General features: G+C 50.4%; 2 protein-coding genes across 5 annotated transcripts; one reads left to right on the top strand and one right to left on the bottom strand.

Annotated features, from left to right (window-relative positions):
- Window positions 1-231: 231 nt before the first annotated feature.
- Window positions 232-15227, bottom strand: LOC149307903 (TNF receptor-associated factor 2-like). 3 transcript variants are annotated; one of them, XM_089534630.1, is made up of 11 exons: window positions 15063-15227; window positions 10695-10915; window positions 10515-10593; window positions 10090-10188; window positions 6602-6763; window positions 5648-5722; window positions 5220-5294; window positions 4681-5043; window positions 3808-3985; window positions 3026-3174; window positions 232-2223 (listed from the first exon to the last, which is right to left on the bottom strand). In XM_089534630.1, the coding sequence occupies exons 2-11, from the start codon at window positions 10880-10882 to the stop codon at window positions 2005-2007; spliced, it is 1587 nt and encodes a 528-aa protein (XP_089390756.1). In that variant the 5' UTR covers window positions 10883-10915; window positions 15063-15227; the 3' UTR covers window positions 232-2004. The 3 variants fall into 3 exon arrangements, with proteins under 3 accessions (XP_089390756.1, XP_089390755.1, XP_089390757.1); XM_089534629.1 differs by lacking the exon at window positions 15063-15227 and adding an exon at window positions 14403-14429; XM_089534631.1 differs by lacking the exons at window positions 6602-6763; window positions 15063-15227 and adding an exon at window positions 14403-14429.
- On the top strand, window positions 15202-19473 carry EDF1 (endothelial differentiation related factor 1). Of its 2 annotated transcripts, XM_089534632.1 has the most exons (6): window positions 15202-15382; window positions 16058-16234; window positions 16612-16663; window positions 17395-17555; window positions 18420-18513; window positions 19121-19473. In XM_089534632.1, the coding sequence occupies exons 1-6, from the start codon at window positions 15305-15307 to the stop codon at window positions 19180-19182; spliced, it is 624 nt and encodes a 207-aa protein (XP_089390758.1). In that variant the 5' UTR covers window positions 15202-15304; the 3' UTR covers window positions 19183-19473. The 2 variants fall into 2 exon arrangements, with proteins under 2 accessions (XP_089390758.1, XP_089390759.1); XM_089534633.1 differs by lacking the exon at window positions 16058-16234 and having other exon boundaries at window positions 15213-15382.
- The last annotated feature ends 755 nt before the right edge of the window (window positions 19474-20228 follow it).

Here is a 20228-nt window from a genome sequence, read left to right as displayed (position 1 = left end):
ATCCCTCTTGACTAGAAATGCAGAGCAGTGCCTCTGGCATTTTGCAAACAAAAAGGAAGGGAGGCTGGAGGAGTGAGGGCTCAAGAGGCTTCTGGGTGACCTTCAGCAGCAGCAGCTGAGCAGAAGCTGGAAAGCTTTTGGAAGTCTTCCCTCGCTTGTTATCTTAAAAGAGAAGGGAAGAAAAGCTGTTTTTCTGCTTCCCAAAGATATCAGGACAGCTACTTGCTCACATTATTTAAAAACTAGTATATCTTTTATTTAGCCACCAGACAACTTTTGCATCTGGGGTCAGAAAGGGGGCTTCCGGCAGCAACAACCAAAATCCACTCTTGGGCCAAAGCTTCCCCCTCTTTCCCCACATTAAAACCAAGTCCTCACCCCTCAATACCACAGAGACATGGCTCCAATCCCCCTGGGAGACGTGGGTCCACCCGCATTCACCGTCCCCATCCCTTCAGAGTCAAGAGGCAGGCTGCCTCTGGCTTTGGAGGTTCCACACCGGCAACACAGACAATCCTGCCAATTGTCTCCTGCCCTCTATATTTTGGGGGAAGAGGATGAAGGCAAAGGTTATTCCCATTTCACAGAAGAGCACCTTAAGAGGAGCTGGCCTCTAATGAAAACACTGAGCCTCCTTTGAGGAGCCGATGGTCATCCAAACACACTTTTAAACCTCAGGGTAAACTCCAAAAACTGACTCCGGCTGAAGGGAATTGCCCAGGAGGCCGAAGGGCACAGCAACAGAAAAAGATAAACGGCAAGTATTTGTATAAGGCTAGCAACGGCTGCAGCAGGGTTGGTTTTCAATGGGTGCTTTAATGCCTCCCCATGGCCTGCCTTTCCACAATGCAGGAGGGAGCCGTGTCTCCACGACCGGGACGGGGCCTGATCCATGGTTTCTACTATCTGTTGGAAGCAGGAGAAGGAAGACAGGGCCCACCCCTGGTTGCACAGATTTGGTTAACTCAGGTATTAAAGACAGAGCTAGCAGCCACATTGGGCACTATTGTATTTTATAATAAATAATGTGAGGGAGGCAACTGTGGATAAGGGGTGAGACCAATTTGGTTCTTTTAGATCCATTTATTCCACCCTCAGAATCATTGGGGGCAACCTGAGAAATCCCAGGGACCTGAGCCCCCCACCCTCTGCCTGCCCTTCTGAGGAAAGGACCCTCGAAGGAAGGAAGGGAGGGAGGGGCCTGTGCGGAGGCGGAAGACTAGATCCTGAAAGGCACCATCTCCTCTGAACCATGCTCCCTTTCTGGAAGTGTCTAAGCATCTTGGATCCACTCCAAAGGTGTGCTCTGTGGTCAAGGCAGCTTTAGGCATCTCCCTCCAGCTTCCTTCCAAGAAGGAGGAGGAGTCCTCCTCCTCCTCCTCCAGCGCACCCAGCCTCCCATTGCTTCTCTTAAGCAGCCTTCCTCCCTCTTGTAAACCCAACCCAGATAACCTGGGGAGGGGGCTAAAGCAAACTGGCCCCTTGACTCCGCTGGACACATCCACATCCGTAACCCCCCAGAGCTCATCCAGGCAGCAGCAGAGAATCAACAGAACGCAGGCAAAAATATAGATATAAGTATAAAAAGTCAAGGTGTTTTCCCCCCTTTTCAGGAAAACTCAAAGTGACCTATAGAGGCAAATCTGACAAATGCTCCTCTTTGGGGGACAATTTGGAAGGCATCACACGGGCAGCACCACTAAGACAACCCCCTCCAAAAATCCCCCCCCCCAAAAAAAAGAAAAACCCACATTTTGCCACAAGTCACTGGCCTGTTCCTTAGCCAAAAGCATCATCCGGTGGGATGGCGCGTCTCCCCCCAAACACAGAAGGTCCTTCCCTCTGGGGTGGCGTGCCTCTGCCCTTCTCTGCCCCTTACCCCATAACTCTCAAGGGTGTGAGGACATACGCGTGCGCACAGAACCTGCAGCCCCACATTCCTGGGAGAATGATGGGCTCTGCACTCCAAGTGCTGACCGAGGAAGAATAACCAAGGAAGCGCCTTTAGAGACCCGTGAGGTCGACGATGGCTTTGACAAAGATGGTGTCTTCACGCACATATGAGTTCTTGTTCTCCATCTTGGCAATGGGACAGAAGAGTGGGCACCCGCTGGCAATGTTCATGTCGCTGACAGGCCGCTGGAAGGAGGAGGAGGTGACATCTGGCCGGAAGGCGTCAATCACATGTTCCCGGTTGTTCTGGTCCAGCAGCATCAGGGTGACCTGAGGGGAGGAGGACAGAAGATGCGTGAGGAGGACCGAGGGAGAAAGAGGGTCATTCCCACACCTCTCCAAAATGGGGGTCTCACACCATAAAGCCACCTATGCTCAGATTTGCTACTGCTGGGCAAAGAAGGAGGCAGCTTGAGAAACATAGGCCTGTTACAGACTGCCAAAATAAAGCTGCTTCAGGTCTCTTTGGAGGTATGCTATTTAAATGATGCATGGGTCCTAAGAGTCCGGAGGTTGCGCCAAAGCCACACTCCATTCCTAAGCACTGGAGTGCAGCTTTGGTGCAGCTTCTGGATTCTTAGGGTGCATGCATCATACCTCCAAAGAGACCCGAAGCAGCTTTATTTTGGCAGTCTGTAACAGGCCATAGTGGAATCTGAGTTGTAGAGCTCATAATTTTTGTGCACCTGAAATTATTTCAAGGGTATCTCCTCTAGAGTAAAAAGGCTGAGAAAGACTGGTCCAAAGCCTCTATGAAAACAAATGGGAGATCTGGCCAACCAGGAGTCTGTCAGGAGTCCTGTTCTTAAAAGGTTACCCCGACTGCTTCATGCTTGGCCTAACAACACTGTTCCTGTCAGGAAGGCTGTTGAAAGCAACCCTTTCTCACAGACGAGAGCACAGGAGAGGCAAGACCATCTGCCCAGCAAAATAGTAAAAGCTGGACACAAGTTTCGAACTGGGAGCCCTTTCCAAGGCTCAGGCAACAAGTGAGCACTTTCCCCCCCCAGTCACAGCCACCATCTTTGCACAATCTGCTTCCCCATCTCAAAAAAAGTCTGTCTGCTCCCACCTTTTGGTTAAATGGCCACCGCAGGAGGGCATCGCTGGGTCCTTTCATGACCACAAAGAAAAGGGAGAGGTGGGTGCCGCGCCCAGTGCCGTCCCCATTGAGGTAGATGCGGAGGCACATCTTGTAGCCATATTTGCTTGTGTAGAAGGCTGGATGGAGAATGGCAGGAAGGAAAAAGAGAAAGAACCAAGATGAGGAGAGGAGCAAAACTTGGGCTGGAGAGGAAGCAACATTAGTTCTGTCCCAGAAAACGTTTGCCTTTTGAAAAGGCAAGTTCAATCCATCCAGAGGGCCTTCTCTGCTGTGTCACCCCAGTTGCAGAACGCCTGCCCCAAGAGGCTTGACTGGTACCAAGGCTGGTCTCATCCCAGTACCAAAACAGGGACTCAGTTAAGTTGCATTAAGTTCTGTGGTTCTTGGAAACAAGACAGGATAGAACTATTTATATAAATGTATGAATACCCTTTGCAACCACACATGGAGATGTTAATAAGCAAATGGGTGTAACTTACTCCAGAGCACCACAAATTTTGATTTGATTTGGTTTCAAGGAGTGTTCATCTGGTGATAAATAGGCATGGAGAGTCCCTCTTGGCAAGTGCTTTTAAATTTCTAGTCCTCCTGAAAGAGGTCAGTGAGGGGGGATCGTAGTCTTCCCCACCAGCCCCCATCTACCATGGCCTGCAGCCTTGCTTTAATGATTCGTAGCATTCAATCCACAGAGGAGGTCCAACATTAGCTCAAGGCTAGAAGGCAAGAGAAACCCCTCTCCCTGTGCCCACCTGGAGAGAAGATGGCTGGCGAGCGCCCAGCTATGGCATCCTGGCGTTTCCGGGCGAAGTCGGTAATCTTCCAGATGAAGATGCCGTCATGCGAGGCGGCGTCCATCTCATGGATCGCGTGCTCCATCTCAGACAGGGCCAGGTCCTTCAAGGCGATGCTCCGCTCCAGCTGCCGGACCTGGGGCCCAGAAAGATGGGTTGACATCACCTTTCTTGGCTTTAATTATTTAAACCACAGGGAGGAAGGTTCTGTAAAACCATCCTGTTTAATAGAAACATACTGTTGTTTCATGGAACATTTAATACGTAATTCAGAGCCTTGGTCAGAAGAAGGGTGGACAACTGGGGAGGACTAATGGGCTGCATGGACCCCCTCCAAGGGAGCTTGGAGGGCTGTAAATAAATAAATGAGTATATTGTATGTGATTTTATATTATATTTTAATTTTATGTGATGTTAGACATAGTCATTTTAATTCTTTGAATTTTATAATAATTGTAAAGGTTTTATCTGTGAGCTGCCTTGGGACATTTCATTAATTAACGAAATTAAATACATAAATAAGTATCCCCCGTAAATTGGGGGGTAGTGCCCTCACTCTCTCTCTCATACACAGAGCAGGACACAGGGATTTGGGGGGTGATTCCTTTACTTGTTCAACCGTCTCTGGGCCATTTTAGACCTTTTTACGAAAAGGAAGTGGCCTGCTTTGGGTGGGGTGGGGGGACTCCCCTAAGCATAAAACAATGTGGGGGGGGGGGAGTGCCAAAAATGGAGTTTGGTAGCCACTTTTTAAAAAAGATGTTTAGACCCCCCCCCCCAAGCCAAGAGCTCTGGCCCCTCGTGGAAGGAATCACGAAGAGGGACCCAGACCTTGCTGCTGAGCGCCTCGATCTTCTCCTGGTCCAGCTGGTGCTGGCGGTGGTAAGCCTCGGCCGTGAGGGCCACCCTCTCCACCTCCCGGTTGAGGACGCAGACGATGTTCTCGAAGGTGACCGTCTTCCTCTCCAAGGCTTCGCACCTCCCCAGGAGCTCCAGGACGCTGGGAGACTCCAACTCCGAGAGCAAGGGGTCCCCACCACGGAGGGGAGAGGAGCCCTCCTCCACCGAGAGGAGGCCCGACGGGGATGAGAGCTTTTGGGACTCTGACCGGAGGCTCAGGACGAAATTCAGCAGCATGTAGAGATGCTCCCCCAGGCACCGGCCCTCATGCTCAGGTAGCTTCTCGTTCTCCACCTGTGCAGAAGAGGAAAGTCACTAAGGCCAATCAATGAGGATACATTTTCTATCCCACCGGACGGCTGTTGGCATTTGGCCACCATGTCAGCCAGGACTCTGCAACCCATCTGCCTGGTGAGGCCCACCTTCCGATCCCTCAGCATCACAAAGAGGATACCTGTGCCACTGCTTACCACTTCGTTGCAGCCGACGGGCTGGAACCTGCAGGGCGCTTTGCATTTGCTGCAACTCTTGACGTGGTCTTGAAACTGCAAAGAAGGAAAGAGGCACCCTTGTCAATGAAACGCACACTATCTGCCACCATCTTGATCATGATCACTGTGAGTTCTATCTGCGCTTCCTCAGAACAGCTAAGCAACTGCAGTAGGCCCTCCATGTTCACTGAGGTTAGAGGCACAGGATTCCTGTGAAAGTGGGAAACCTTTAAATCAACCACTATGTTTTTATTAACCCAGAGATCTCCTCTCTAGGAATCTCTAAATCCTCCAGTGCAAAACTATGGTTAACGTCCACCAGACGCTGGCCATAAAAGTGAGCTAGAGGACCTACAAAGGCCTAGAAAAGTGTTTTCTCCGCAGACAACAGTATCACAAACTTTCACCTTTTCTCTCGGGATCTTCTTCTTTCCACAGCCTTGGCAGGTGAGGGGGAATTTGGGGCACACTTCATCATGGGCCTAGAGAAAAAACACACAGCCAATGCATTTTTAAATATTTCAGCCACTTCAGTGGAAGGAACAAATGGGACAGTTTGCCTTTTGAAAGCGTGGCAGCTGCATACTAGACTAGGCAAACCTTTTGTGCACCAAAGAGGGACCACTCTGGAGTCTGGGGACAGGAATTTGTTCAAAGCTTAATAAATGTATAGACTGTAAATGTTTTATAGAGCCAGCGTGGTACAGCGGTTTGAGCGTAAGACTATGACTCCAAAGACCAGGGTTCAAATCTCTGTTCGGCCATGGAAACCCAGTGAATGGCTCTGGGCGATCACACACACTCTCTGCCCCAGAAAACCAGGGTCGGCGTAAGTCAGGAATGACTTGAAGGCACACAACAACAAACGTTTTAAACACGTAAATGCCTAGGTTAGCTTCCCAACTTCTTTCTACATATAAATCGTCTTGAGTTATGCTGGTAAAGAGAGTCATAAAAACCCAGGCTAAAGCAGTGATTCGCACACTTTAGTCTTCCAGATGTTTTGGACTTCAGTTCCCAGAATCCCTGACTGTTGGCCAAGCTGGCTGGTGCTTCTGGGAGTTGAAGTCCAAAACACCTGGAGGACCAAAGTTGGGAAGTCCCTGGTCTAAAGGGTTAGGGAGGTGGTAGGAAGTGTTGCTATTCTGGGGATTCCCAGAGGCATCCACAACCTGGGGAAACGTCCCCTTCTTTTGGACTGCAACACCCAGAAGCCACCCCCCAGCCTGGGCGGGATTCTGGGTGCTGCAGTCCAAAAGAAGGGGGGACTTTTCTGCAGCTTTGGGCCAGCTTCTGCAATGGGGCTTCTCAGGAGGAAGTGGGGAGGAAAGGGGGGGGCTTTTCAACCCCCTCCGTCGTACCTTAATTTCGGGGAAGTAGAAAAGGACCTTGCAGTATTTACAGTTGAGGCTCCTCTCGGGGCACTCCCGCTCGGCATGGCGCTCCTTGTCGCTCAGCCGGACCAAACCCCGGCACGCCGGGCAGGTGACCAGGGCGAACGGGCAGCTCCCTTCGTGGCAGCTCTGCGGTAAAAGGGAGCAGCACACTTCAGTAAAGGCAGACAAAGGAAAAACGGAATCGCTGCCAGAGCTAGTCGGCACGATGCCTTTGCCACTCACCTGGTCACCCCACATGAAAAGGGGGGCTCATCCGGGGTGACTAAGTGAAGGCCAAAAGAAACCAGGGGGATTTGTTTTTCCCCCATGCCACTGACACAGAAGTGATAAGGCTGACATTCAAAGGAAGGTGGGAGAGGAAGTGGAGGGTTATTTGTGGTGGGGGGGCCTACCTTACAAGACTCAATGGGAGATGCTGGGGAAATGCAGAGGTGGAAAGAGACAGGGACTGTTTCTTAAGGACTGGGCTGTGCAGAAGCTGCCACTCTGGGATTTGGCAGCTGAGAACTAACAGAGGACTTGCATGGAGACACCAGTTCCACACCAGTTATTCCCACTTGCTCCCTTATCATTACTTCCCATTTCATGATCAACAGCATTGGAAGTGCAGCACTCCTCTGCCTGCACAAGGGACCCTGCCACAGCTTCCCCAAATTTATGGTGACAACTTCCAGGGCAGGAACCAGGTGGGCCTCTCACGGCCCCAGCGGACACCCTTGCAGAAGTAAACGCCTTCATCTTTAAGGTGCTACAAGGTTCTTTAAAGTGTGGTGGACTCTCCATCTTTGTTGCTCCGGTTTCTGACTTACGGCAGGCAATCCTATTACTGGGTTTTCATGGCAAAATCTGTTCAGGGGAGGTTTGCCACCTTGGCTTTCCTCTGAGGCTGAGAAGCGTAACCTGTCCAATGTCACCCGGCGGGTTTGCATGGCAGAGTGGGATCTGAATCCTAGTCTCCCAAATTCTTAGTCCAAGGTTCGGACTGTCACACCACGCTGGCTCTCCACCTTTGGAGGTATTAACACAGAGGTTAAACGGGCATCATTCAGGGATGCTTTAATTGGGCATTCCTGCATGGCAGAGCGGGTTGGACTAGGTGGCCCTTTAGGGTCCCTTCCAACTCCATGATTGTATGATGCTGCGATTCTATGAATCCTTATTCTGAAAGATATGGGAGCGGGGAAAAGGAAACAAAGGCAAAATAATGGTGATGAAGTATAACAGCAGGCTGGCCATTCAACCATTAGGTGCCCTTCTTTTGCAACCGTTTCTTGACCGCCACAAGGACAAGAAACTTGCATCCTCAACTATTACAGGCAAGGACTGTGATAGCAATTGTTGCTGTTGCCGTCCATGTTGTGCTTTTTATGGCTTTATGTTTGCAACTGTTTTTACTTTCATTCTGATAGTTCAATCGCTTTTTAAACTTTCATGTTATGGATATACATCCTATGAAGACATGTTTGTATATACACAGATATACAAAATGTATTTAACTATGAGAAGTGGCTGGGAAAATGACAAAATTACAACAACAACAACACAGAGAGCTCTGTCTGCTTCTCTTCCAACCACATTTTGGGCCTGGAACTTGTTCCGATTTGTAACTAAGAGGACCACTGGTTTTTATTTGAATTGATTTTATTCTGTTCAGGTATGAATTTGTCACTGAATCCAAGATTTGGGGTTAGAAGAGAGAAACAAACCCAGCTGTGACCCTACAAGGAACGAGTGGGGTTTGTGGAGAGAAGGTTAGCACTGTGCGTTTGTTTTGCTCTTCCAAAGGCTCTTCCCCTCCTGAAAAGAAAGCAAAAGCAAAGTGACACCGGGGCACCAGAAAGGACAAAGAGAGCCAAGCAAAGGATCTGATCTTCAAGTGCAGAGGAGGGTGGGTTTCCTTCCTCCCTCCCTCCTCTTGCACAACCCCTCCAGCCCAGGATTTTAGGGACTTTCCAAGAGGCTTGCCCTGGCCAGGGACTTTCCAAGAGGAAGGCTCTTTCTCACATGCTGCCGGCATGCCATTCATGCTTTGCTAGCAGGCTCAGCTAAACAAAGATCGTCCTCCGGCCGCTGGGAGAGCTCTGCATGCCCTACAGCCCACCTGCCCCTCTCTTCTTCTCCTTCCCTTGGTTCTCTTGGTTTTGCGGTAGAGAAAGTCTGAGCCATATGTGCCCACAAGCTGCCTTGATGTGGACTCCTAACTCCCCCCGCCCCCTGATTCCAAGACAACTGCAAAACGATTTCATTGAAAACCCAGTTTGGAAAATCTATACTGCACTTTTGCACACAACCAGCTCTTCCACAAACTAAAATCAACACCAATCGCCCAAGCTGCTGCAGAATGGCCCTAAAGCTTATTGGTTTCAGTGGTCTGCCATCATCTCCCACCCCACTGTTCCTCCCAAAACCAACTCAGAATTGGCCCAAACCAGAACTGGTCCCATGTCAATTCCAGGTCAACGCAAGAGGCAAAGACTGGGAGCCAGCTGCAGGCCAGTTACTCCCTGCCAAGAGTATTCAAAGTCACCTGGCCTCATTCATGTTGAGAGGCACCTTCCAACTTTACAGAGGTAGCTGCGCTCACAATCCCCAGACACAGAAACACACCTTCGCACCAATGATGGAATGCAGAAGAGAGCCAAGTCAACCAAAAGACGCACAGCCAAAGGTCCACTTTCCTCCCTGTCAAGTGGCCCCCAAGCTTTGACCGGGAACAGCTCTCAAAGCCCTGTGGAGAAGGGCTGACACCTCAGGCGACAGAGGAGGATCTTCCATGCAAAAGGAAAAATGGCCTCCGCGGGCCCTTCCAACTCTTCAGTTCTATGAATAAGCCATCTTTACAATGTGTCCAAACTATGCCAATCAAAACCCAAGGGCATGAAGTGATGTGTGGGCCTTTACCATTCATTTCATCTCCTTTTACCAATTCTCAGGACTTAGAGGTCATGAGGCATAGCAACATGGGGAGGGGGAGACAAGGGAAGACCCCCCTTCCTGACCTCCCCAACTTTGCCTAACTGCCCCCTTGGCTCCCAAGACCTTGCCAGGGACTGTTAAATCACAGTTGAGCCTACCTTTGCATCAAGAGAGACTAGAAACATGCTCTGAGAGCCAAAGAGCTTTATTTGATTTCATTTAATATCTAGCCTTTCTCCTAACACAACACACAAAGAACCTCTCAGCACCGATTCGGCATCAGTGCAGGGACACAATCTCTTCCCAGAAGCTGATTCCTGCAACCAGAGCGCCCATTTGGTTGGCTTTTGCACATTCCTGCAAACTCACGGCAGACACAGGTTCTCCCACGTTAAACCGGCTGCGGCATTTAAGGCATGATGGGGATTTCACAGCACAAGGGAGGAAGCCAGTGCCCAGGAAACAGTTGCTATTTAATCCAAATCCTCTTGTGAAAAAGAGCCTCCGCCAGGCTGGCTCCTGGCTCTGACCATTACCTCGTAGTCCTTTATTGTCCCTTTCCACGCACAGCCCTCGTGAACGCAGATTGCCGGGAGACTCTCCACCTCCCGCCGTGCCGCGTTGTCCGGGAAGGCCTCAAAGGGGAAGGAGAGAAAGACATTTATCAGAGAGGCTCATCTTGGGAATTTTAAGTAACACGAGGAAACAAATGTCTTCCACCAACAGCAAAAATTGGGCTGCAGAGAAAACCAGAAGCCAAAATATGACTATTGTCTTTTTTTTCTCTCCATGGAGGAACAAGTCCTCATTTACTTATTATTATTATTATTATTATTATTATTAACCTTTATTTATGAAGCGCTGTAAATTTACACAGCGCTGTACATACAATCTTTTTAGTTAGACGGTTCCCTGCCCTCGGGCTTACAATCTAAAAAGACATGACACAGAAGGAACTTACCGAACTTGTTTCCAGGATTGAAACCCCATCTTCATATATTCCCTCTTGGATGCAGGCTCCACACTTCTGGGGCCCTGAGCTGTCGGACAAAAGGAGGTGACCACTAGCAGTGAGACACAGAGACCTTTGGGAAGATATGCACACAAGGCCTAAATCCCATCCAAAGCAAGAGGAAGCTACCTGATAATTTTCTTCAGGCAGCAGGAGCAGTAGCGGTGACCGCACTGGGCTTGAAACGGCCGCCGCAAAATGTTGCCGCACTCCGAACACAGGTACTTGCCCTCCAACTCGGTCCCTAGGATCTCCTTTGGGAAGCCGGGCTGGTTTACGTCCAGGGAGCCCGGGGGAGTCGAGTTGGCTGCTGCCATGTGAACCGCAACATCCACCCAGGCTTCACGACCCTAAGAGGGGAGCAAAACGGCAGCGGTGAGCTTTCAGTCCAGCACTTCTTGGTCCCCTGTTCAATAAGGTATATATGTCTGCCATTGGAACCAGGCAGCCCCTTGCCATTAGGGATAGACGGAAGATGAGGAAATGTTAAGGAAGATTAAAGAAATCGTTTTCCTAAGGAGCCATGATGAGGAGAACACTGGAAGGACGACAATCTTGGCAGCTCAGGACGCGTTCTGCCTGAATGAGAGCCTTTGTGGCTGAAGAGCGGGGTATAAATATTCAAAATAGTAAATAAATAAATGCACAGCCAATTTCTAGGTGCCTCAGGAATTTGGGGTGGGGGTGTTTGGCTATGCATTTGGGGGCCAAGTGGTCACATAACAGAAATCACATCCTCATGTAAACAGCCACATCCCCAATCCCACGCTTCTGCAGTTGAAAGGCATCAAGTGACAGCGCTCAGCAAAAGACACCAGAGAGTGACAAAGTGGTGCTTAGCCAACACCTGGCTAGCTGACGCCTGTACTGTACACTTTTTAGTTGTCATCCTGCAATTGGATCCCACAAAAAGGTATCGTAGCATGGCCAATATTTGCAACACAGGACATTGCGCATACCTACAGTGGCTACACCTACGTGAGACACTTTACAAAACCCTACGCAACTTGGAAGTCTCTGGGCAACGCAAGCCCACGGTGTAAGTTACTCATCCTCCCAGGTAAAGGAGTCTACAAAATCCAACAGCTTGTTCCTCTCGCAGAGGTAGCTCCCACAACAGAGGTTACTTACCCCTTGGCCCTATTCCGCCTCAATGGGCACAACCAGAATCGACCCACAGCCTCCGGGGCCAAGAGGAAAACTACTTCTCCTTCCATTCTGAGGAACAGTGCTGTGTAACTCAGTAGCTTAAACACTCCACCATTAAAACCTTGTCGAGCTAAGAGGTATTCAGGCAAGAGGGACTGGAAACAGGACCCACGCAGGAGTTTGCATCCCATACCTACAGCAAAGGGGTCTCAGCTTCTGCTTGGAATCTGCTCAAACACCTACAAGAAACCAGGAGTTGCCGGCTGGGTTGTGAAGCCTGAATGCCATTCCTTTGCAAAGGGAGAACAAGGAAGGTGATTCACGATATTGAACATAAACGTACTTCCCAGCCTTAGCCAACTCAACAAGGATATGAAACAAGCCTGAATCAGAATGGAATCGGTCGGAAAGCACCCAAAGATCATTTGCTGGAGAACCAGGAGAGAATATCATTCCCTGGACTCTTCAGGAAAACGTGGTTAAATCTTATGGTTGAGTCTGGGAGGAATTCTGTATATTGTTTTACTGACAGAGTTGCTTCAGAAAAATGAAGGCAGGGAAGGAAGACAAGTGAGCCATTTCAGTGCTTGAATAAGCCATGTCAGCCTTTGACAGGACCAGGAGGCAAGGAGGGATGCGGGGCTGTGTTCGCTCCTTGGGATCCAAATAGAGGTCTTTTTCCCAGCCTACACAATGATAGCATTTTGACCCCGTTTCCCCTGGATTCCATTGGATGAAGCAATCTTGGCAGTTAAGGTGGGATCAAAGTGCTATCATTGCATTGTGTGAAAGAGCCCATAAATGGACAGATACGCTTCAGTAAATATAGGAGGGACAGATATGGGAGTTATCGGAAGGAGGACGTCTACATTATCAAAATCTACACTATTGTATTATCCCTAGTAGCTACCAGTCACAACCTTTACTTTGCAGCAGATCCTAGCAGCAGCATTATGCTAGGTTTATATCCCAAGGTTATCCATTCTCACCAAGCCTCTCAGGTTCACAAGCGAGAAGAGGATGTCGTGTTTCAAAACCCACGTGTCGCTGCCGTCATGCAACGATGTGCACCTTGTATGAAAACGTGGGAGGGCTTCTGCTTCTGATACTACTACCGAGTCCAAATGTCTCATCGTGGGCAACTTACTCAGAGTGAAACCGCATCCATCTTTCAGTGGGCGAGATGGAAGGAGGCACTCAGGTTTTCCACTGCAATCAATTAAAAGCCTGGCGCTGTAACTGGCAATTAAGCTGGCAATCGCTTTCCTTCACCCGGATGACGCCCATCGCATGAGATCAAGGCAGCTCCGCTAGTGTGCAAATATACACTCACACACACATATATGTGTGTTAAGCCTTGGCACCACACAACTCTCATTCCCCTAACTGGCCCTGAGCCACAATTAGTTCCAGATCCCAATGAAAGTAAATAGAGCGGCCCCATGATCACGCCTAACCTGTTCCCTTTGGTTTCACCTGGAATTACAGATCAGATAACGCTCCGGATGAGAAGAGAGCAGAGTCTGGTCCCTTTTAAGAAAAGCCCTTCCACTGGATTTCAATGGGGTTTCCGTACCGGATCGGTCTCAGTCTTCCTCACCTTCCTCCGATCCAATTTATAACCCTGAACAAGCAAGACCCCCAAACTCTCCCCACGGATGTTTCTCCCCCCCTTTTCAAAAATGATGGTTTCTAACTATCCCGGGATAAATGGCTGACAATGTCCAAAACAAAGCGCACGCTTCCGACTTCTGCCTTTTGGTCAATGCCAGAGGCGCACACTGGATTCCTTGGCTGACGCTCTGATATCCTTGAATGGTAATATATATATATATATATATATATATATATAAATTAATACATTAAAATATGTATCGCCAAAGAAAACCGAAGTGCAAATGGGCAGAGAATAGAGAAAGGTTTGCAAATGAGGAGGTTCCCTGGCTCTGCCAGTCTGTTTCCTTAGCAGTAAATAGTGCGTTATGTATGGCTGGACCAAGGATGTCTTCAGTGGTTTCCTTTTACTAGTTCTGGCAGCAAATGCAGAGATAGAGAGAGCGATAGAGAGAGAGATGAATAGAAAGAGATACAGTATAGACAGACACACACAGAAAGATGGAGGCATGAAAACCAGCTCGTCTTTCCCGTTGATGTAAAGACCCAGAAATAAGTCCTAAAACCAAGGTCCCAGGAAATAAAAACTAGTCCTACATTCTGACTCAAAGGCCAGTATTGGCCCAAAGGCTTCCTATTTTGGGGGCTATTCAGCTGCCTGAGGCCTTTTGGGGGCCACTGAGGGGCTCCCCACATGATGGATCCGTGGATGATGGGCTTTGCTCTTCTTCACTCCGTCCATTTGGAGGAAGGCTCTGGAGGATAAAGGGAAAGGAGGCCATGGACTACAACTCCCAGAATCCCTGGCACAGTCAAAGTCTGAGGGAGAGCCTTGGTCTTGGACTACAGTTCCCAGAATCCCTTCGTTTTGGAACATCTCATATCTAGAGCTCTTTTAAGGACCGCAAACCGCTCTGTTAAGGGGAATTATGGGAGTTGTAGTCCATACTGTGGCCCAGGGATTCTGGGAGTTGTAGTCCTTCCCCTCAAAAGTCTCCCCAAAAGGGGAAATAAATGGAGGGAAAGGCTGTTTTCTTTGCCTCGTTCCTTCTCTTAAAAACAGATATAACTCACCGGCGATTCCCGCGTCGCCCTCCCTCCCCAGCGAGGACCGGAAGTGAGCCTTTAGGCTCCACCCCCGTTTCCCCTTGGAAGAAGAAGGCCCTCCCCCTCCATTCTGAACCGGAAGCGGGAGGGGCCAAGCTGGGAAGCCCCGCCCACGCACCTCCTTATGTTTCAATTTTGAGAAAGATTGGTTCAACGCCGCAGAATGAATCCAGCTTTATTTTGTCTTGACCTGACAGAGAAGGCTAAACTACAAATCCCAGGATTCAGTCTGACACCAGTTTCAAAAGCCGAGGCTCCATTCTTGACGGTTTCTGGGAATTGTAGTTCGTTGTGGCCCCACAGCTCTCTGAGAGACGCAGGCCAAGTGCCTCAAAAAAACTGCCAATCCCAGAATGCTACAGTGGAACCCCTTCTTTTACTTATGTATCGCTTGGGGCGGGCAGGACAAAAACCCCGCCCAAGCGACGCAATTTAGCCAATCGTGTTAGACACCATTTTGATCGGCTTAAGTTCCAACCAATCGCAATGCGTTCCTTAAGGGGGCGTTTCATCCCACCCTCTCCTTCGTCAAAGCCAATGGTAGAACGGATCACTCTGACTGGCAGGGACGCCGACCTATCACAGGCTCTATTTTAAAAGCACGACCAATGCCGAGACGTTACATACCGTTATGACGACATCTGAGGGAAAGAAGAGGAGGGCGGAGCCTGGGGGCGGCACCGATGGGGCCCAGCCAATCAAGGCGAAGCGTTGCCTCTGAGCGGCGTGTGGCTGGACCAATGAGCGCGCGTCCTGCCTTGTGAATAGGCGGAGCCAGCAGAGGACGGCCTATTGCGGAGGCAGAGCGCGGAAGAGGCGGCAGCAGAGGCAGCGACGGCGACGAAGAGGCAGGTTCAGCATCGGCAGCCATGGCGGAGAGCGACCGGGACACAGTGACGGTGCTGCGCAAGAAGGGCCCCAGCGCGGCCCAGGCCAAGTCCAAGCAGGTGAGCGACGGTTGAGGGGAACGGGGCCGAGGGCAGGCAACGCGCATGCGCAGCGCCCCGCCCCTCCCTCGCCTTTAGCGGCGGAGGGGGCGTGGTTATGCATGTCACGCCTTGACTCCGCCCCTCCGACAGGCCACGCCCCCTCCAACTGTCAATTGGGTTTTAATGGGGCTTTTGGCGACTACAACTCCCATCATCCTTAGCCACGCGTCGGATGAGCTGCTGGGGGTTGTGTTCCACCCAAGTCTCCTTTCCTCTGGTCTTTCTTCTTTTGGGGAATACAATTCCCATCATCCCCCTCAGTCAGCTTGGAGGGGAGGATGATGGGAGTTGCAGTCTGGCTCGCCTGAGAGGCCATTTTGTGGGAAAAGGGAAGAGAGAGGGCCCTAAAAGAGTCTTAAAAGGGGGTGCGGGATGATGGGAGTTGTACCCCAGTTCTCTTCTTTCCCCTTCCAGGTGATACTTGTTAAAAGGAGGGCTTTGGAATACAATTCCCATCATCCCCTCGTACAGGAGTGATGGGAGTTGTAGTCTGGCTCACCTGAGAAGCCATTTTGTGGCAAAAGAGCAGAGAAGCTGCCCTAAGAGTCTTACAAGCTGGGGCTGAGGATGATGGGAATTGCATTCCAGCCTCCTCTCCTTACCTCCGGCGTGTCCTTGTTCTTTTTAACAAAGGGAAGAAGGGGTTGGAATACAATCCCCATCATCTGGTCCGGAGGGAGGGTTTCCTGGACAGTGTGGATTCCCATCGGTGGAAGGAGACCTTTGTGCCTTGTATTGATTTCGAAACACGGGAGCGGAAGACCCGTGGGCAGCGTCTCTTCTTCTGTTCCCCACAAAATGGCCTCCCAGGTGAGCCAGGCCACAGACACAGCCTCCTCCTCCTCTGGGCTTCTCTCTTGCGCCAGCCTGGCAGAGCGGACTCTTTGCTAGTTCCCAGTCCGGAGGGCTGGAGCACCTGGGACTCTTTTCAAGGCAGCAGCTGCCAGGAAGGCCACTTCCCCAATGACCCTCTGATGGAGAAGCAGCCTTCTCAGCGCTTAGGACAGTGCTCCCCAAACTGCCTTCCCTTTAAGAGAGTGCTTGGACTACAGCCCCCAGAAGCCTCAGCCACCTTGGCCCATAGCCTGGCATTCTGAGAGCTGGAGGGCACACAGTTTGAGGACCTCTGAACCTTAACCTGACCGTGGTTGAAGCGGACGCTCCTAACTCCGATTCTGGCTTTCTAGGCAGTCCTGGCTGCTCAGAGAAGAGGCGAAGATGTGGAGACCTCCAAGAAATGTAAGCAGCCCCTCAATCTTTGCATGCTCCAGGCTTGTTTGTTTGTATAATAATGATGATGATGATTTATTAATGTATATCGCGCCTCTCCCTGTGGATCGAGGCGGCTTACAATACATTTCAATAAAACACAGAAATATGCAAAATAGACAGAATACAAATTATAACACAAAACCAACCCTAGATTTGAACTGCCACACATTGATTCTGGTTTATTCCCTGTAGAAAGAAAGCAATGGACCTCTGCCCAGTAAACCCCATCGGCCTTGAGTCCTGCCCCACATGAAGCAACCCTTTCTCCTCTCCTTCCCCTCCTTCCCTCTTTCCTCCTTTGGCCAGGAATGCCTCTGTCCTGGAATTGTCCTCCGAGGACAAAGGTTGTGTGCAAACAAAGCCAAGGGACAGCCCACTTCTGTGCAGAGGCCGACCCTCAGCAAAGGAAAACATGGTCTTGGGTCCAGAACACGCTGCAGAAACAACCCGGTCTGAGACCGCTTTAACTCCCTTGCCTCAGTGCGAGGGAATTCTGGGAACTGTAGTTTTATGAGACAGTGAGCCTTCTCTCTGGTGCCACAACAGACTACAGTTCCCAGCATTCCCCAGCACTGAGCCAGGGCAGTTAGAGCAGTGGATTATTCCTACAGTGTGTTTTTGATGATCTCCCTTGCCCGCCTGCTTCTTCTATGGGACCAGTGTGCCATTCTCGTCTCCCGCTTGGTCCCACCCTGCAGGGGCGGCCGGCCAAAACAAGCAGCACTCGATCACCAAGAACACGGCCAAGCTGGACCGGGAGACAGAGGAGCTGCACCACGACCGGGTGCCCCTCGAGGTGGGCAAGGTGATCCAGCAGGGCCGGCAGAGCAAGGGGCTCACCCAGAAGGACCTCGCCACGGTAGGCCTCGAAAGGGAGGGTGGCGGGGGGCTGGAGGTGGCAGGGGGAACCACACTGGACCCCCATGGAGGCCTTGGGCACAAGGCGAGTGAGGTGAAGGGAACCAATGCCCATGTTTGTTCCTATATTTTAACTGTGTTCTATTTGAAGCTGAAGGTCCAGCCTAAAGGCAGCCTGGCACTATCACAGTGGGCCCCCGCATTCGCTGGGATTAGGGACGCAGGACCCCTGTGAACCACAGATACAAAAACACTGGGTTTTTTACCCAGAGAACACCTCTCTAGACCTCCAGCACAACTCTGTGGTCATCATCCAGTAAAAGTTGACCATAGACTTGTGCTGAAGGACATACAAATGCCTAGAGAAGAGTTTTTACTCCTCCGGTGTGACTTTATGGTCAACCTCTGGCAGAGTCACCCTGGAAGACCTGGAGATTCCTGGAGAGAACATATTGATCAAATCCATGAATAATCAAATGCGGAGGGCCCAGTGTAATACTAGGGAAGGGAAGGGTTTGGGGACCAGGGAAGCCCTTTCCCAGTCCCTTCCCTGCCTTGCAGTGTCTCATCACACGCCGGCCCCATTCTTCCAAGCATTTAAACAATGAGGACGAGGAACAGGTTTTTCCTGAAACTAAACAAGCAAGGAAACAACATCCAGCGGCACTTGGAGGCGCACACAGCCCCATTCCTGTCTCCTTTTGCAACGGATTCCAGGGCTCTTCTGGCATTCCTCTCTGCAGCTAATGTTATTCTTGCCGCTCACCATGTGGTCAATGCAGTGACAGGGGTTAAGAGGCTTCTGATTTGGGGTTGCAAGCGTTCCTGCCAAGCCACAGTGTCTCAGTTGCCCTTTTCCCTCTAGAAAATCAACGAAAAGCCCCAGGTCATTGCTGACTACGAATCTGGGCGGGCGATCCCCAACAACCAGGTGCTGGGCAAGATCGAGAGAGCCATTGGTGAGTGTCGTGTATGCATGCATGTGTGTACATTTCCTCTCTCCTCCTCAAAACTCCCCTTGCTGTTCGCTTGGCGGCAGGTCCGGGTGCCCTCCTGCTTTCCAAGAGGCAGAGGAATGACGCCGAAAGGGAGAGTGCAGGGGAAATATCTCAGGCACACCTGTTTCTTTTTCATTTCCTTGTTAGCCACTGCCAGCAGAGAAAGCTGTGGTTATAAGTCCCCCAGGCCCTTCTGCTGGCACTGGGAGAACCCAGTTACCATGTTTGATGGTGTTTTAGTCAACTAATTGGATTTATTCTGTCTTCCACCCAGAATGCTTATGTACTTTGTGGGGGAATCCTCAAGTTTTGGTTGGCGTTAGTGTCCAGCCATGAATGGGGCCACAGGCCTCTCCCAACTGCAGGGACTGGGACCATTCTGGCTCCCTTCCCAGCATGGAGCAGTGTCCATTTGCGGGTAGGTGGCTTGGCACTGCCAGCTCCCACCCGCCGTGGCCAGTGGTGATGGATTCTGGGAGTTGCAGTCCACTAGAGTTAGGAGCCACCGTCTGTCTTGCAAGGTGCCTCCTCCAGCTCTTCCACTCCGCTCCTTCTTCTTGCATTCCAGGTCTCAAGCTGCGAGGACGGGACATCGGGAAACCCCTCGAAAAAGGCCCGAAAGGGAAGTGATGACAAAGCCTCGAAATCAGTTTGCCCCGACTGATCTCGCCTGGCCATCCGCCTCTCCTGGGCGGCCAGGAACCTTTTGTCTTCGCCAGGCGGAAACGGCCGGCGTTTGCCTTCTTCTACAGGGGTGAGAGAAAACCTCCAGAATTTCAGCCCTCCTGTTTAGGGGGAAAGTCAGTAAACCTCTGCATGGGACACTCTGTGTCCTGCCTCTCTCCTTCTCAAAGCGAGATTGAGTATCTAAATCCTAATAAAAGCTGTAACTGATTCTGCTGGGGGCAAAAAAACAGCAAAGCCCTTCTCTTTTGGTGTTTGTTAGCAGCAGTTTTGGGACTGGTCTCGGGGGGAATGTCTGGCTGAAGAACTTGGCCTGAAGGGCAGAGGGGGAATGACGGGGCTGTGGTGTCGGGGGCGCATGGGTTACCTTGGCGGACGTTCTTCGCTTCTTCATTCCTTCCCACTGATTTAGAGAGATTTGGAATAAACTTGTCTACCTTTGAGGTGAGGAGTGGTGGATCCTTTCCCAGTCTTGCTCCCTCAGGAGTCCACTGACATGAAAAATGGTTGCCCAACTTGCCCACCTCTTCCTTTCCTTACTGTTACGCATGCCATTTTGGTCAATGTTTTTGTAAGCTGCCTGGGCATTTTCCACAAAGGAAGGGCAGAGGATACAGATTTTTAAAAATGTATTAATTCAAAGTCCTCACTGTTGAATGCGGCAAGTATCCCCAGAGGTTCCTTCTTAGCTGTTACTGACTTGCTAAAAGCATTTTAACCTCCTTTGTCAGCCAAAAAGATTCCCAAAAGATTTGTAATAAACCACAACGGAGTCCCTGGTACGTTTGTCTAATATAATGGTTCTTAGTCTGTGGTCCTCCCAGACATGGCCAGCATTTCTAGGAGACAGGGTCCAAAATGTCTGGACCTCAATCCCTGGAATAGATTCATTACATCAGTGGGGAGTTACCTATGTGTCGACAAATAGCTGATTCTATGGGTCTACTACACAGTTAGTTTCAAAGGAGCTACAGAGCAGTTCTGGAATTCCA

The sequence above is a fragment of the Sceloporus occidentalis genome, unplaced genomic scaffold, assembly GCF_023333645.1.
Source record: "Sceloporus occidentalis isolate IW3139 unplaced genomic scaffold, rSceOcc1.0.p SCAF_8, whole genome shotgun sequence".
Classification (NCBI taxonomy): Eukaryota; Metazoa; Chordata; class Lepidosauria; order Squamata; family Phrynosomatidae; genus Sceloporus; species Sceloporus occidentalis.
This window is presented reverse-complemented; position numbering and strand designations above follow the sequence as displayed.

Excerpts from the sequence above, each read along its gene's own strand:
- LOC149307903 (XM_089534630.1), bottom strand. The coding sequence starts at position 10,882 with ATGGCAGCAGCCAACTCGACTCCCCCGGGCTCCCTGGACGTAAACCAG. Across the intron at positions 5,044-5,219 it reads CCGTCGGCTGCAACGAAGTG|GTGGAGAACGAGAAGCTACC; the intron begins GTAAGCAGTGGC and ends TCTTCTGCACAG. Across the intron at positions 3,175-3,807 it reads GCCAGCCATCTTCTCTCCAG|CCTTCTACACAAGCAAATAT; the intron begins GTGGGCACAGGG and ends TTCTCCATCCAG.
- EDF1 (XM_089534632.1), top strand. The coding sequence starts at position 15,305 with ATGGCGGAGAGCGACCGGGACACAGTGACGGTGCTGCGCAAGAAGGGC. Across the intron at positions 16,664-17,394 it reads TGTGGAGACCTCCAAGAAAT|GGGCGGCCGGCCAAAACAAG; the intron begins GTAAGCAGCCCC and ends CCCACCCTGCAG. Across the intron at positions 18,514-19,120 it reads CAAGATCGAGAGAGCCATTG|GTCTCAAGCTGCGAGGACGG; the intron begins GTGAGTGTCGTG and ends CTTGCATTCCAG.